A 17,551-nucleotide genomic window follows, 5' to 3' on the forward strand; every position below is an offset into this window, starting at 1 on the left:
TCAAGAAACACATTGTGACAGCTGCTGGGGTGTGGCTCAGGGATGGAGCACTTTCCTAGCATGCACTAGCTGATTGTGTGTGTGTGGGGGGGGGGCACACACACACACACACACACACACAGAGCTGGGGAGATAGGTCAGTTGTTAAAGTGCTGAGTTTGATCTCTGAAACCATATTTTTTGCTTTTTTTGAAAGCTGGGTCTGGTGGCTGCATTAATTATTTTTCTGATGCTGTCATAAGCACCATGACCAAGGCAACTAACTCATAGAAGAAAGTTGATTTGGGCTTACGGTTCCAGAGGGGTGAGTGTTCATCATGGCAGGGAGGCAACAGGCATGGCGACTAGAGCAGGCTGCTGAGAGCACACATCCTCAGCCTCAAGCATGAAACAGAGAGAGCAAACTGGAAATGGTTTAAACCTAAAGCCTGCTCCCAATGGCTGACTTCTTCCAGAAAGGCCACATCTTTTAAGCCTCCCCATACTACACCATCATCTGGGGACCAAGAGTTCAAATACTGAAACCTAGGGGGACATTACTCATTTAAACCACCATAATAGCATATGCCTTTGATCCCAGCCCTGGAGAGGTAGAGGCTGGAGGATCTCCGAGTTCCAGGTCAGGCTGGTCTATGTAGGGAGTTTCAGGCTAGTCAGAGCTACACAGTGAGATCTTGTCTCAGAAAAGGTTGTTGGTCTCTGTAGCACAGGCCTATAATCTCAGCAGAGGGAAAGTGGAGCCAGCAGATCCCCCTGGGCTAGCCAGCCACAGCCTAGCCCATGTGGTGAGCTCTAGGACAGTAGGGGGCCTTATTTCCAAAAAGAAAAATGTCATAGTGCCTGAGGAATGACACGCAAGGTTGTCATCTGACCTCTCCAAGCACATGCATGTCAACATACACACACACACACACACGAAATGTTAGCACGTTAAAATAAATGTCAGATCAGTTATATGAGTGAGAAGGTACTTGGACATTGTTGGAGAAACGGTGAGGTGTCTTTAGAGTTTGCTAATTTCTGGGTCTTCAACATCTCTCTGTTGTCTCCTTGGTTTTGGACAGGGTACAGAATGCAGGCTATTCTGTGAGCCGGCCAGAAGGGGACACAGGAAAATACAAGTCCATTCCTCACCACCATCGAGGAGAAGTCCAGTTTCTTGGAAGGTTGGTATTGATTATCTGGCTGTACCACCCCTCTGCCCCTGCAGTGTGACTAGGTGTCACAGGTGTCTGTTCTTATTAGCCAAGGTAGACATTTTGCGCAACCATTGGTGAGATTTAGATATTTGGGTCTCCTCCTATGCAACCTGAGAGAGTTGGTGTCACCTCCTGCTAAGCCCTACCCTGTGAAAGTGTCTCCAGGGGAATAGCAGGGCTCTAACTTGGCTGGTTTTTGTCCCTTCCTCTGTTTGAAATCTCTTTCTGGGGCTTTTCCACTCTGACCTTGGGTCAATCTCTTGAGCTTCCATTTCCTTTGGCCTGAGGCGTTAGTTGAGATGCTGTAAAGCTGGTGAGGCAGCTGTCCTGACTGTGGCGCTGGGATGCTGGCTCTGAGTCCCTCTCTGTCCTTGGCTTTCCAGGTATGCTCTGCTGAGGAAGTCAAAGGAGCGGCAAGGGCTAGACGGCCTCAACAACCTGAACTACTTTGCAAACATCACATACGACGCCTTGTATAAAAACATAACTGTCAACTTGACACCCGAGCTGGCTCAGGTGACTGAGTACTGAGATGTGGAGAGAAGTCGTGTCCGCCTACCCACCACCCCCTCAGAAGCGCTGTGATGCGCGGTCCTGGGGGTCAACACAGGACGAGGACAGAAAGAGAGTGGAGTGCAGGACCATAGGGCTCCAGCAAACTGTCACAGAGCACACGCACAAAGGCCTTCGCTGTAGGCCCAAACAGGGACAGGCGGCTTGGGGACACCTCTCATCAGCACTGGCTTCATTCTACAAGACAGATGTCTGCCCTGCTGCTCTCTTCTGTCCCCACCCCAGGGCCAGGCTAGGTGCCCCTCGGATAGATGGATGGCCAAACCCAGAGGCCATGGCCAGCTACCCCTGGCTTGAAGCAGGAGGACTGCCACACCGTTCTCTGCATCTCTGGTGTTCTCTTTGGTTCTCATTTTTGTTTGGTTTTGGGGAGAATATTTTCTTTCTTTTTTTTCTTTCTCATTTTTTCTTTTCTATCCTTTTTTTCTTTTTCTTTTATTTTTTTAGAAAATTAGCTGCATTGGGTAGGAACTAAGGGTGAAGGGGAGGGACCTGGGGTGATAGGCACATAACAGTCACTTCTTGAAGAAGTGTAGTTGTAAATAAGCCATGTAAAATGCCTTTTTAAAATTTAATTTTATAGCTGGCTCCACTTCAGAGTGAGGGCTTCGTATATTAGATCACCTTGGGTGGCAAACACAACTGAGTTACCACATAGTTGGAGAGTGTCATCGCCCAAATCCCTGTCATTTCGGGGCAGAGCAAAGAACCTGTCACTACAGCCCCTTCACTTCTCCCTCCCCTTCAGAGACTTAACAGCTAAGCAGGGACTGCACTTCGGGCCACAGTGCTCTCCCCTCTTCCAGACCCCTCAGTGCCAGGGTATGTGGAGGCTGGGCGAGGCAGGGTGCAGGGCTATCACTCCAGTGTGAAAGGCAGGAGCTGATGAACAGGAAGTTTGAGGTCGTTGTGGGATACATAGCAAGTTCCAGGCCAACCTGAGCTGTGTAGCAGGATCCGCGCCCCCTCCCGGGGGTGGCACTGTGCAGACCCAGCTCTCTGGACTTTTTTATCCCTTCAACATCTCAGGGTGCCTGTTGGGTGACGCTCCTCTTTCTTTTGAACTTGGCCAGTTTCTCAGAGCTCTGCCTGCATGACCAGCTGGCTTCAGTGGTTTCTCCTTTCCCCTTTTTTGGTTTCTGGGAAGATGCTGTGTTGTACTAACAAGCAATTGATTGGGAAGGGCTCAGTCAAGGAGTAGATGGCACTGGGGTGCTGTGTGTCAGCTAGGATCCAGGTGAGATCTCACCAGAGTTTTGACAGGCAGCCAGCAGAGGTCGCCCCTGCTTCCTGATGGCAGTTCCTAAACTGCAGTCGAAAGGGTTCTTCCTTCCTGTGTCTGCCTTTGCTGTGGCCCTGTCCCCACAGCAGGGATCTGTATGTGGGGAGGAGTGCTCTCTTTAGGCCTCCAACTTCTGTTCTTTGCCTTTTTGCCTTCAGCGCCCTCTATGTTCATGGTTTACATAAGTGGGTGTGGGGTGTGTAAATATGTGGGGTTGGGGTTTTTGCATCGCACAAGTTGGTTCTGTGGACATATGATCCCCACAGACTGTGGGAGTGATTGGCCAGGCCTTGTTTTTTTTTTTTTTTTCCTTTCTTGCTTTTGTTCTTTTTGTAGAATAGAGTGGTATCTAGGGAACAGATGGCATTGCAGAATGCTTCCCGCTCGTATGAGAGAGCAGGTGCCTGCCCTTGAGAGCGCTGGTGAGCTGCGTCATCTGTTTGCACTGGGCAAGGAGCTGCACAGCTGCGTTGACTTGCCTTTGTCTTACGGTACACAGCAATAAAGATTGTGTTGGTCCCCCAGTCCAGACCCTCTGCCCTTCTCTTGTTAGTTTTGAAGTGCTGGGCATGAAACTCATGGCTTTGGCATGCTATTGAGTGCTCTGCCACTGAGCCGTGGGCCCAGCCCTCACTCCCCTCATTCTCCTGTTTCTGCACTGAAGGCCAGGAGCTGCTTTCAGTGTGGCAGAGCCATGGTCCTTTGGAGGGGCTTCCAGAGAGGGACAATGGTGCATGCCCTATGTGTCCCAGTTGAAGCTCTGCCTTCTCACATTTACCACAGGGTACTGCTTTGGGCCAAAGGCTGATACTTGATTTAAGAAAGAAACACCAATTTGGGGACAAAAGGAAAGGTCTTTTTACTGCTCAAAGTAGGGTCGCTTATATTCTTTTACAATCATGTCCAAGTTTGTTTTAGTGATGGCTCTTAGCGGTCACTGTTGATGTCCACTAAGTCACATGCTGAGTGGGAAATGTCACAGTCAAAACCATACCACCAGGCCACATGTTAGTTAGGTCACGGGATGCTTAAAGAAAATGACAGCGAGGAGCGAGTATGACCTTGATGTATTGGCAGCTGAGGTTATTCAGTGCTACAGACGAGCGACCCTCAAACCAGCCTTGCCCTTGACTGCCTTGTGTGTGGAAGGTTCCCCTTCACACAGGGTTTCTTTCAAGGGAGAGGGGTTTTGCAAACCTTCGATTTTTGCTGAAACAGGGACTCTTGTGAGCACCTCCCTTCCTCAGAGGCCAGTAGTGGAGCATGTACCCACACACCACTGATGAGGCATTGAACGCAGCTAGCTTATTCCATCGTTACTTCTGTTTGTTTTGAGCTTGCTCTCTGTTTAAAAGGTGCCAGGGGTACATTTTTGCACTGAAATCTAAAGATGTTTTAAAAACACTTTTCACAGAAGCAGTCCTTTGTCATTACATTGTTCACTCATGTGTTTGTACATTTTTGTATGTTAATTTATGAATGATTTTTTCAGTAAAAATACATATTCAAGAACCAAACTTCGGTGGTTGTCTCTCTGTGTAACTGCCTTTCAGGGAGGTTCCCTCTCCTCTGTAGAACACCACACATGGGTGACAATTTGGTTCTAGAACATTCCCTGTGGCCAGTTCTGGGTTACTTTCTACCTGATTCTACTCACAGATTGTGTGTGTGTGCACGTGTGTGTCTGGGTGTGGTAGCTGAGGCTGGTCACAAACCTGTTCCATATAGGTACTTGAAGGTGACCTTGAAGTTATGATGGGTGTGCACCACCAGGTTTGTGTGGTGCTGGGGAAATAGCTCAGATTTAGTGTATGCTTGCCCAGCTCTCTACCAGTGGAGCCCCAACCCAGTCTTTCTTGCTATTTTACTTTATGAGTGCAGACGTTTACCTAAATGAGGCCAGAAGAGGGCATTGGCTCACCTGGAACTGGAGTTAGAGATGGTCATGAGCCACCATGTAGCTGCTGGGAATTGAACCCAGGTTCTTTGCAAGAAACTCTATGTACTTAGCCATTGAGCCATCTGTCCAGTGCCCCCATCCCCAGTCTTTTTTTTTTTTTTTTTTTTTTTTACAGTAGAGGACACGGCCCTGCACTTAGGCACTGGGAACAAGATAGATAAAATAAGAGACCTCTCAGAGCAAGCTGTCTGGGGTGCCAGGAAGCCGCTCCCAGTCCACAGGATGTGTTGGGAAGAAGGCCTGGCTGGTACTTGGCCAAGGAGGAAGCCTAGTGAAGTAGAGTTGGAGCTGGGTGAGCTAAGCTGCATGTCCACAGCAGCAGAAAGCAGCAGAGCTGGTCAGGGCCTGTGGGTCAGGGAAGGAGGCTGGGCGGGGCCAGGGCTGGCCAGGGCTGGAGGGTGGAAGAGTCGTGGGACTAAAGGTGTGTATCACCACCTCCTGGCCTCTGGTGGCTTAGTTTTGCAGTCTGATCTTCGGGCAAGCTTTATTTCTTAAAATACAAATATAAAAATAAAAGAAATACAGATAAAATACCACTACATAGAATTGAATCTGTCAGAATGCATTGCCACCACTTCTGGCAGAATGGCGTCCACCTGCAAATGTGCACCAATGAGAAACGTGTCCTGGGGGCCCTGTCGGCGGAGTGTGCTCTGAAGAGATCCACATCCTCTTCCTCTCAATTTCACACTTCACCTGACTCCTGTGGGATGGGGCTGACGTGGGGCAGTGGGCTGTGCTTCATTATAGGGTGTTCAGCAGCCTCTGCCTCTAAGTGCCAACCAGAACCGTCCCCAAACTTCAGATGACTCGAGGCAATGGAAGCCAAGAATGCCTTGAGGTCAGAAAGTGAGCTGCAGAACACCGCCCTGGGGAAAGCCCTGAAGCCCACAACTGCTTTTTGTTGTGGGCTCTTAAAAGCTTTTCCAGGCATAACCTAAAAGTAATTTGTTCTAAAAGCAATAAATGAGTTTATATTAGGGAGTGGGGGGGAGTGTTGAATCCCCTCTTTAATAGTTTGCCTACATGTTTACATATGTGGGGGATAAATATGATTTGTAAAAGGCCCTGTGATTGGCCCATTACCTTATAAGGCTTCCCAAGTGTCACTGCCCCTGGGAGCCCTGTGTGAACACCCAGGCTAAGTAAGGCACCACTCCCTCTCCTCCATTTAGCTTCTCTGGTCTCTTCTAGACTACTTTCTTCATTAATGTTAGACCTCAAACTCAGGACAAACTGTTGAGATTCCTATTAACATACCAAAGTAGGCTCTGGCTGCCAGGTTCTCCCAGCATCCCTCAGTCCCTACCTGATACAGGGTCCTCCTGGCTGTCATGCCAGGGCCCTACCCTAAACTCCATCCAGGGACTGTGCTGGCCTGCTATTCCCCCAACTTCTCTGATTTCTATATAACCCAGCCATCTTGGTTACGGACCCTTTTTGCCTCTTGGTCTCCTGGTCCCCTGGCTCTCCCCTATCCCTTCTTAACTTGGCCCGACTCAAGGTCATGTGGGTTCTTCCAGATGTCTCTGCCTATGCTCTCATAGCTACAATGAACTCCCTCCATCATATCTAGGAGCAGTCACCCCCTCCTTTTATTTTCATTCACAAACGTGTATAGTTTTCAGTGAGGTGGGGCAGTGTGACTGAAGTGTGTCACCAGGAAGGAGGAGCCTTTTCCCTTCCGGATGGCTAGTCAATAACTCCTCCTGGTGTAGTGCTGACACAGCAGTCAGGCAGAGGCAGGAGAATCGCTATGAGTTCACAGCAAGCATGGTCTATATTTTCAGTTCCAAGTCAATTGGAGCTACATAGTGAGACCCTATTTCAAAGAGAAAAAAAAAGTCTTCTTGCCAGTGATTCCCCAAATGATAGTTGATGTTTTGTTTGTTTTCTGGCTTATTGATCTGTCTTCTCCCATCAGTGGTAACTCTTGGGGAAAGGGTCATTGGTTCTCACTGCTGTCTAGAGCAGGGTCTGATGGGCGATGTTACCGAATGAATGAAACGTCCGACTATCTTTCTGTTTATTGTGAAGAGACACCGTGACTATGGCAGAAGGAAAGTGTTCCATTGTCTTGCTTACGGTTTCAGAGGTCAGTAGTGTTCAGCTGGAGCCTTCAGGTGGGTGCCTCTTTCTTGCCTGACTAGGCTGGCACCATATGATAGGGAGGTTTCCTGTCTCCTTCATGTATGAAAGAGTATGTGGATGGTATGGCCACACAGATGTGATTCTGATTGTTATAAGTGTTTGTTTTACATGTTCTGCATGTCTGCCTTGTTATTTGGGTCCATTTCAAACTTGTACAACTGCTCTATGAGACACATGAATTCTTAGTGCCTTGCAAAACATGACAGACACCATTGTGGCTAAGGGCAGGTCAGATAATCTCACCGCCATCTTTACTATGGTTGACCACTTGACCGCCACCATCTTGACTAAGGGCAAAAAAAGGCAGGTCAGATGACCAAACCTCCATCTTTGCCATGGGTGACCACGGGACCAGCTGCCAACATGCCACTCAGCCCCCGGTGGCAAGTGGGACTGAGACAGAGGCTGCATTTCCGCAGTTCTGCCCCTGACCAAGCAGAACAGAAGTGTACCTGCACGCAGGAAGCCTACGCGCCTGGAACAGCTCCCTCACACCTGTAATGAATCTCTGCTTTTAATTCTGGGCTGGCAGCTGGGTCTGCAACATGGGAATCAGAAATGTAAAATATTCAGGCTCTTCATTTTCACTATTCATATGACGCTTATTCTCTCTCTCTCTCTCTCTCTCTCTCTCTCTCTCTCTGTACGCAGCTTAAACTCAGCTGCCCTTTGGGTACATTAACCTACAATTTAGAAAAATGCTTTAAACAGTCACAATGCTTTCTTAATCCCAATGAGCTCAGTTCATTGCATCTCCTTCTAGAATAAGAAAGCAATAAGTCTCAAACTGTTAAATCGGTATGTATTTTAAATGATTATATATACATACATACATACATACATGTGGTTAAATTTATTACAATATACTCTATGTGACTCAACCCTACTTTAACATATATTCTATATGATGATTAAAATTTAATGTTATAAACGTCTACTACAGATGAACAAAAGCTAACCTAGAGAGTTACTGGAAGCTGTTCTTCACTATTGTCAAGTTTTGCTATTAAGGTTCTATTGCTAAATTTTTTTTCTATGTCCTTCTCAAGTAGAAGTCATACCTGCTAAAGGAAAACCAGTTACAGTCAAGCTGGAGGACTCTGGGTAAAGCTCTGCTCCACAGCCTCTCAGCTTGGATCCAGCCAGCTCTCCAGGCTGATCCCATACTGTAGTCATAACTCATATAGACCCCAGCAGACAGCCCTCAAATGCTCAGAGATCTGGGGAATGTAGCATTTAAATGTTTAATTAAAAGGCTTTTCATAACAGAGAGACAGGTTAGCTCTTGGCAGCAACCACTACTTCCTTTCAGAGAATATGAACGGGCACAGAACTTCCATCTGTAACTCACACCATCAAGTGAAAGCACTAGCCACTGAGCCAAACTGCCTTTTATCTAAACTGCTGCCAAGACCTCTTCAGACCATGCCCAACAGGACACTGAGGAGTCCACTGACTCGTTGCCAGGGTGAAGTAGGCTGGTCCTCCTACAACCTCCTAATCCACGGCATCTTCTGAAGCTGTCAGACCTTACGGTGCCAGCCTTAAGACAGATGCTGCCCTAAGACCTGGCCTCAAGGGCCATGGAAGACCCCGGGGTGGCTGTCTAGGTAGCCAATCAAGTAAGTCCTCTGTTATTTTTAAATCAACAACTCAGGTAAAATTTTATCCTTCTCAAGAACTCTGGTGCAGTTTGAAGGCCAGGAGGTTTGCCAGTTTAAAAGAAACAACCTCCCAAAACAGATGTCAGCATAACTTCTTACCGTGTTTTAATAAAAGGTGTTTTAGGATGCAAAACTCAAGAAGTGAGGATCCAGGACTGTTTGAGGGTCTAAGAAGCTGTCTTACGGTATGCAAATGGCCATTAATAAGACGTGTTCATGACAGTTATGCCGGTCAGGGGATAAAGAGCTGGCTCCGTGACAAAGGCACATGGCTTGAGACGTTTGAAAGAATAAGACAAGTTCCAGATTTCTCTCTTTTGTTATGCTGCTGTGGTTATCTTGGGACTCCAAAGGTCCGTAGCCTTAACATGAATCAACACAATTCTGAGAAGCTATCAATCTAGCTCGGGCACAGTAAGCAATTAGCGTAACTGCAAAATCCAGAGTTTAAATGCTCTCTACTTGTTTTCTGTAGAGGAAAGATCCTGCCTGGTCCGGTGACCCAATTATTAATGGAACTAATAAGGTTCCAAAGCCACCCAGGCAGGAAGTAGAGACTGGCCAATGAGAACAGGGCTATTGCCCTATCCTTTATAGCTGAATACATAAACATTATCGTAGGCTGCTCAGTCCCAAAGACATGCACAGAGGATTACTCAGTGATGCGTTCTCCTCTAGCTTCCTCAGCTTCTGGTAGGTGACTGCCTCGCTGCCTTTCCTCTTTCCAGAATTCTCCTTGTCTGGTTGCCCAATATATACTTTCTGCCTGGCAACTGGCCAAGCAGTGTTTTAATAAACTGAGGTGACTAAAAAAACCCTTTGTAGAGCACAGCACCAATCTGCAGACTATACACCAAAATACTTTTCATTGGACAACAAAACATCATTCACACTGAGTACCGGCACTTTTGGAAAACTACACTGCTGTTTCTAAGGCAGTGGGGAATTCCCCTCAGACCTGTAAATTGCATCATAGGAGGCAGCCAATCCCAAACCCAGAAGCTTGAAATTGCTCAAGCCTCTTCCTCTATATAAACTGGCCTGCTGTTCCTGTAGCTGCTGCTGCTGTTGCTTCAAGTGGACAGAGGGATCTGAGTTAATGAGCAAATAGAATCCTAGTTTTTTGATTCAGACTTGGTTTTGTAGTGGTGATTTGGGTCCGGATTTCAGGCACAATCTTGTCTCTCCACGCTCTTCCGCAGAGGCTTCACAGGGTCTGCTATAGCTGTCCTTTAAAGCTTAAGTATGACCATCACAACAGGTGATCCAGATGACAACCTCAGTGTGATCACTGTGAACAACAGCAGTCCCTCAGGACTGACTATCCCAGTAACCACCATGGTGACCACGACAGTGAACTTCAGCTGTTCATCCATGCTGGCTGTCCTAGTAACTGCCATGCTGTCCATGACAGTGAAGTACAGCAGTGTTTCAAGGCTGACTATCCCTGTGACCACCATGGTGACCAGGACAGTGAACTACTGCAGCTTGTCCAGGCTGACTGTCACAGTTACTGCATTAGTGACCATGACAATGAGTCTATCAATGCCGACTATCACATTTTCTCCATTGGTGATCTTCTCAATGAAATTCATCAGCATTTCAAGGCTGACAATTACAGTGTTCTCCATGGTGACCATGACAACGATCAACAGCAGTCCACCAGGGCTGGCTATCTCAGGGACCACCATGATGGCCATGCCAATTTATTGGAGCAGTTCATCAAGGCTGATTATCACAGTGAAAACCATGGTGTGACCATGAGAATGAACTTGAGTGGTTCATCTAGGCTGATTATCAGAGTGACCACCATGGTGATCATGACACTGAACTACACAGGTCCTTCAAGGCTGACTCTCACAGTGACCATTGCTGTGAATACATCACACCTGACTGCAGGTAGATTTTTCTTTGTTATCAGCCAGCCCCGAAATCGTGACATTGAGACTTATTATGAAATCTCAGCCAATTCTTTATGCCTATTTTTACCTAGCTCTTGAAACTTAAATTAAACAATTTCTAAAAAAGTATGTTGTATTGGTATATGTATTTTAATAAATCTTGCCCGAAGACCAGAGTTAAAGCTAAAGTCATCCACCCAGAGAACACTAGACCTGTCCGGTGTCCTTTTACAGAGGTGGGAGCTAGACACCAACCCACATGCAATCAGACTTGCTCTTCTTGAGGTCGACTTCTCTGACCTCAAGTGCAGTGCGCAAGCCTCACATCCTGTGCTCAAATATAGATAATCAAACTTGAGGGGACTGTCCTGCTTCAATGACCGTAAAGGCCTGAATGATCATAACTGCATTGCGATGCTGTGAAACCCTTATGTGACAGACGCACCACAGGCATACCAGGGAGGCAAGCACCATTAAGCCTGTTAGGGCTCCTACTCCCGCCCACTCCTTCAGATGATCCATGGAGTGATCCAGGAGGATAGTCCTTCTGCCAGGCTGGTATCCATGCGTGTGGAGTTCACAGTCGCAATCGTCATCCGCAGCTTTTCCAGTTTTCGAATTCACCAGACCAATTACCTAAAAGATATCTAGACAATTCTTTAGACAGATTAGCTGCATGGGTTAATCCTTCATACTGAATGCTGGTCACACACAGCCCTGGATGGATAGAAATGTCTGACAGACTAGGGTATGGACTTGCCTCTTAACATACCCCAGCTGCCATACCCCCGTGGCACATTCATTCTTGTCAGCTGAGTGCATGGAAGACACCTTCTCCCTCGTGCACCTCTTTGGCTTCCCTAGCAGCTCAGCTGATCCTGCTTCTGCTAAGTGACCATATGCTGCATTCTTGGCACTGCTGTAGCATCCGCCAGGCTAGGTACCGACTGCTGAGGCAATGTGCCTTCCACCACAGCCACCTAGCAAAGCTCTGCTCCAGCTGCCTTTCTGCCCCAGCTGCATTCGTTCTGGGTCCAGACTGGTGCATGGAGCGGAGCGGAACTCAGGGAAGCAGGCTTGCTGCTCTGAAGGAACCCCGCTTAAATTATCTTATAGGGAATTAGGACGTTGTCAATCTCTCTGGCTACTTCCTGCTGAGTGGGGACGCTGCATTCTTAAGGGTATTTACTGCAATTTACTGCCATTTTCCAGCCGCGCTTGGACGCAGGTCACAGCAGTGACTGGGGAGAGGCGGAGACTCTACCTCCCCACCTAGCTGTAAGGTAGAGGCGTGGCAGTGCAGAGCGGCCGGCCCCATTGGGGTGGGATGGATCCCATCTCGGCCTGTTGCCCCTGGCAGGGACAGAGGTCCAAGCCAACAGATCTTTTTGCAGTTGTGCTGCGCTTCTATGCCCTGAGGCAGGTCCCGGGTGTTTGCAGCTTCGCAGACCCTCAGCGCTCCTTGGCCTTGGAGCCGCAGCTGCTCACCCTCCACTGCAAACTCAGGAGGTCTCGGTAATTCAAACCACATGAATCTAACTCCCTTCCTTAGCGTACCTTGTTCAGCGGCAAAATTCAGATCTCTACCAAGCTTGTCCCAGGATGACACATTAAGATTGCCAGAAACGGGGGCTGGAGAGATGGCTCAGCGGTTAAGAGCATTGCCTGCTCTTCCAAAGGTCTTGAGTTCAATTCCCAGCAACCACATGGTGGCTCACAACCATCTGTAATGAGGTCTGGTGCCCTCTTCTGGCCTTCAGGCATACACACAGAAAGAATATTGTATACATAATAAAAAAAAAAAAAAAAAGATTGCCAGAAACGACAAACCAAGAAGCAATTGTGTCACATTCAGTCAAAAATATTTCCAATGTGCTCCTTAACAGCTCGTTAAGAGCCAGAAAAATCAGGTGTGATGTTGAAGCGCCCATTCTAAAATCCCATTCGTTCTTTTATTTTCATTTTAAACCGTCCACTTTGGTCGTGGCTCTCACTTTGATCCGTCTGCTATAGTCGCAGCCCTATTACCCCCACTCTCCCTTCTACTGGCGAGAGCAGAAAACCCGCGTTTTTCGCAGATCCCCAGTCTTTACCTGAGGATTATACGGTGCACCCCCTGACTGCAGCAAGTTCTGGGCTCCACAGAGAGAGGTCTGGAGGTTCCCCGTACGCGGCACCACTTGTCCCCGTACGGGCCACCACCTGTAGCGGTCCCCCTCGGCCAGCAAGGATGACGCGACCACCGGAGCTCTTCTCACTGCAGTTTTATTCAGGACCTTTTTACAATGCGTTCTCTCTCTCCCTTTCTCTCTCATCATTCACTCACTCACACTCCCTCTCTCCTCTTTTCCTCTCTCTCAGGGCAAACCTCTCCCAGCCCTTAAGTAGGCATGGGCTACCAATCCTGGATTGCCAGGTGGGCACTGCTCATAGGTCCACACATATGCAAGCAGCTGGCAATCATTGCGTGATAATAGCATAAGTCAGGCCTAGTTGATATTAGGAGTTGATTATCACAGAGAGCACTCGCTTTTGGGATCGCGGAGGGCGGGAGCCAGCACCATCAGGTGAGGCTCCATGCAGCTCTCTACACATAGCCATCAGGTGACTCCACACGGCTCTCTACACCTGGCTACTGGCCTAGCAGCATCACAGTAGACTGACGTGGCAGAAAAGAGTGTCCAAGATTATTCTCCCCAGCAGTTCTGTATTAGAGACTGAGAAGATGGTTTTCATTGTGCTACAAAAATCCTCTCACAAGCCGGGCGGTGGTGGCGCATGCCTTTAATCCCAGCACTCGGGAGGCAGAGGCAGGCGGATCTCTGGGAGTTTGAGGCCAGCCTGGTCTACAAGAGCTAGTTCCGGGACGGGCACCAAAGCTACAGAGAAACCCTGTCTCGAAAAACCAAAAAAAAAAAAAAAAAAAAAAATCCTCTCACAGTGAGTCAGTCATTTCCATACAAACACACTGCTGGGGTTGGTTTGTAAAGCAAGGTATTTGGGAACGCCCTCAGGTCTGGAGATGGCATCATAGGAGGCAGCCAATCCCAAACCCGGAGGCTTGGAATTGCTCAAGCCTCTTCCTCTATATAAACGGGCCTGCTGTTCCTGTAGGCACTGCAGCTATTGCTTCAAGTGGACAGAGAGATCTGAGTTAATTAGCAAATAAGACTCCTTGGTTTTTGCTTCAAACTTGGTTTTGTGGAGGTGATTAAGGTCTGGATTTCATCTACAAACTTGTCTCTTCACATTCTTCTCCAGAAGCTTCACGGTGTCTGCTATTACTGATTATTAAAACTTAAGAAAATATGACCATCACAACAGATGATCCTTCTGATTACATTAGTGCGATCACTGTGAACAACAGCTGTCCATCGGGACTGACTATTGCATTGGCCACCATGGTGACCGTAAGAGTGAACTTCAGCTGTCCATCAATGTTTACTATTCTAGTATCTCTCATGGTGACCAGGACAGTGAATGAAAGCTGTCCCTCAAGTTGGACTCTCACTGTGACCACCATGTGGACGGTGTTGATAAATTACAGCAGCTCATCGAGGCTATTGTAGTGATCAGAATGGTCACCATGACAGTCTGCTTCAGTTGTTTGTCACGGCTTACTATCTCAGGGACCACCATGATGGCCATGTCAATTTTTTGCAGCAGTTCATCAAGACTGATTATCACAGCGACCACCATTCTGACCCTGACAGGGAACTACAGCATTCCTTCAAACCTGACTATCGCCTTGACCACCATGGCGACCATGGCAGTGAACGATAGCTGTCCATCAAGGCTGACTATCACACTGACCACCACTGTGACCATGAGTGTCATCTTCAGCAGTCCACAAGGTTGGCTATCACAGTAACTACCACGGTGACCACGACACTGAACTACACCAGTCCTTCAAGGCTGATTCTCAGTGACCATTGCTGTGAATACATCACACCTGACTGCCCCGAAATCGTGACCTGAGACTTATTAAGTATGAAATCTCAGGCAATTCTTTATGCCTACTTTTACCTAGCTCTTGGAACTTAAACAATTTCTATGAAAGTATGTTATAGTGGGAGCTGCAGGCCTCTTCCCATAGCCCGGCTCCCGCATGGTTAGCTTTATACCCGAAATAACAACACACAAACTGTATTTTTTTAAACACTGCCTGGCCCATTTCTATTCATGTGTGTAGCACCTTGAGGTGCGCTTACCAGAAAGATTCTAGCCTACGTCCATCCTGGGTCCGAGCTTCATCGCGTCTGCTCTGGAGCACAGCGGCATGGCGTCTGCCCCAGAGAAGAGCGCTAAGGTGTATGAGCTCACTTCCTCTTTTCTCCCAGCATTTTGTTCTGTTTACTCCACCCACCTAAAGGCTGGCCAATCAAATGGGCCAAGGCAGTTTCTTTATTAGTTAACCAATGACCTTCCTTCATCAGTATGTTGTATTGGTATATTATTTACATTTTAATAATAATTCTTGCCCAAACACCAGAGTTAAAGCTAAAGCCACTAGAAGTCAGGTAGTTTGGACACAAGCCTATAATGGCAGGATTTGGGAACCAGAGGCCGATGGATCTCTGTGAGTTTGAAGCTGCCCTGCGCTACACAAGATTAATGCAGAGAGAAATCCAGGTGGTGGCAGACTAGACTTTAATCCCAGCACTGGGGAGTCACGCCTTTCCTCCCAGCACTAGAGGGAATATAAAACGAGAGGACAGAGAGGCTCAGTGTGCTTAGTTCACGGTTGCTCAGCCTTGGTAGTCGTGAGACTTCTGTAGTGGTTTGGTTGCTTTGGTTTTCTGGGTTTTGGGTTGAGGCCCACTTTCTGTCTCTGGGTTTTTCTGATCCTTGCTACAGTGTGTGCTGGCCCAAGGCTCATTCACCTGTCTAAGTTCTGTCCATTCTACTTTTCTTCTTCTTCTGTGTCTCCACGTGACTCTACCCTTCTTTTTCCCAGCATCCTCTCTGCCCCAAAAGTCGGCCTAACTCTTGGCCATTCAGCTTTTTAGTAAACTGATCTGAGTGACAAATCTTCACAGTATCCAAAAGAGAGTATTCCACAAAAACTGACCTCTGCAGGTGTGTACTCGAGGCCAGGAAGGACTGGTCTATTCTCACACCATGGTAGGGGAAGGCTTAAGAGAAGCCTGACATGGCTCAAGGCATTCAGCCGGCTTGATGTGGCCCTCACAGCTGTCTAGCTGCCCTCGGTGTCCAGGTGACCTGGTCCCTGCTTGTCTTCCCCATGTGAGGAAGCTGGATGCTCTGAGAATTCTCACTCTATTCTTATTTACCACCAATTGTTTTGCTGACTGAGGCAGTGGTATGTGCCGGGAGGGTCCCTGAGTCTCTTCCTGCAGTCTCTAACAGGCCCCTGTATTCAACCTTCTTGGCTTGCTCACTATGAAGGCTTTTGACCAGCAGCTATATGTGGTTTGCAATCTAGTCTCCCCAGATCAGGTCAACTGCCCGCGTCCTTGCACTGCCAATATCTGTGACAGGCAAGGACTGTCCTCAGTTTGTCTCACAACCTGTTAAACAGCTGACTCACTAGGGGTGCTGCCAGCGACATTGTAAGAAGGCCTTACAATACAGGTGTTTACCCACTCACTATGAAGTGCTGAGGAAGGCATCAGGTACTGGAGAGAGTCACCTCTGGAGAGGGGTCTGACCCAGCAGGAAAGTGTCTTAGGAAGCTGCAAGATTAAATGTCCATTCCCAGCCTTCTGGGTGGAAAACAGGTTATACATTTTTTTTTGGGGGGGGGGACAGAGTTTCTCTGTGTAACAGCCCTGACTGTCCTGGAACTAGCTTTTGTAGACCAGGCTGGCCTCAAACTCACAGAGATCCACCTGCCCCTGCTTCCGAGTGCTGGGATTAAAGGTGTGTGCCACCACTGCCCGGCAAAAAATTTTCTGAAGAGATAATCCTGCCTGTTTAACATTGTGGTTCCCCTAGCACTTACCTGTGAACGCAAGGACCTCTGTGCCCCCAATATACCTGATTATTTACCCACTGTGTTTCACCTACTCTCAAGATACAATCAGAATGTGACTCAGTTTCCCCCAAAGACAAGCTCCTCTCATCATGTCATAGGGTCCCCCTCCACCTTGGCCTCTTCATGACACCAGAAGCCTGGAACTCGGGTTAGACTAAGCTGTGTGGCCAGTGCACTCTTGGGAGGCTCTTTTATTTTATTTATTTGTTTGTTTGTTTTTATGTGCATTGGTGTTTTGCTAATGGGTCCCATGGAACTGGAGTTAAAGACAGTTACAAGCTGACATGTGGGTGCTGGGAATTGAACCTGGGTCCCCTGGAAGAACAGTAGTTACTCTTAACCACTCAGCCATCTTTCCAGCCCCCCACCCCCGGGAGCCTCTTGTAGTACTGGGGTGCACACTACCATACTCGGCTTTTTATGTGGGTGCCAGGAATCAAGCTCAGGCTTTTGTGTTTACGTTGCCAGGTGTTTTACTGACGAGCCGTCTCCCCAGCCCCCTCTTCCTTGAGACAGTGCACCTGTCTCCGACACACTTTAGTTCCCTAGGGCACCTCCAATTAAGGCTGGCTTTGAATGCTCTATCCTCCTGCCTCTGCCTCATGAGTGCTGGGATCACAGGTGTCTGTCACACCTCGCCCTGGCCTCTACCTTGCCTTATAGCAGGATCACCAAGTGCCACACACTCCCTCACCCATCTCCTCTTGAGGTCATTGCTGTCCCTGTTATTGCCGATGACACCTCAGACAGTACACAGGACAGTGCCGGCCACATTGTTGGAACCCATCAAACGTTTGTTCTGTACGTGGGTGAATGACAGTGC

At 48.0% G+C, this 17,551-nt stretch overlaps 1 protein-coding gene across 3 annotated transcripts in view; it reads left to right on the top strand.

Moving 5' to 3' along the window:
- Window positions 1-4,565, top strand: part of B4galt5 (beta-1,4-galactosyltransferase 5) — a 54,282-nt gene extending 49,717 nt beyond the window's left edge. For all 3 annotated transcript variants that reach the window (XM_057781589.1, XM_057781590.1, XM_057781591.1), the window contains exons 8-9: window positions 1,065-1,166; window positions 1,583-4,565. In XM_057781589.1, the coding sequence (XP_057637572.1) occupies window positions 1,065-1,166; window positions 1,583-1,730 (250 nt within the window). In that variant the 3' untranslated portion in view covers window positions 1,731-4,565. The remainder of the gene's footprint in view (window positions 1-1,064; window positions 1,167-1,582) is intronic.
- The last annotated feature ends 12,986 nt before the right edge of the window (window positions 4,566-17,551 follow it).

This window comes from Chionomys nivalis, chromosome 9, assembly GCF_950005125.1.
Source record: "Chionomys nivalis chromosome 9, mChiNiv1.1, whole genome shotgun sequence".
Classification (NCBI taxonomy): domain Eukaryota; kingdom Metazoa; phylum Chordata; class Mammalia; order Rodentia; family Cricetidae; genus Chionomys; species Chionomys nivalis.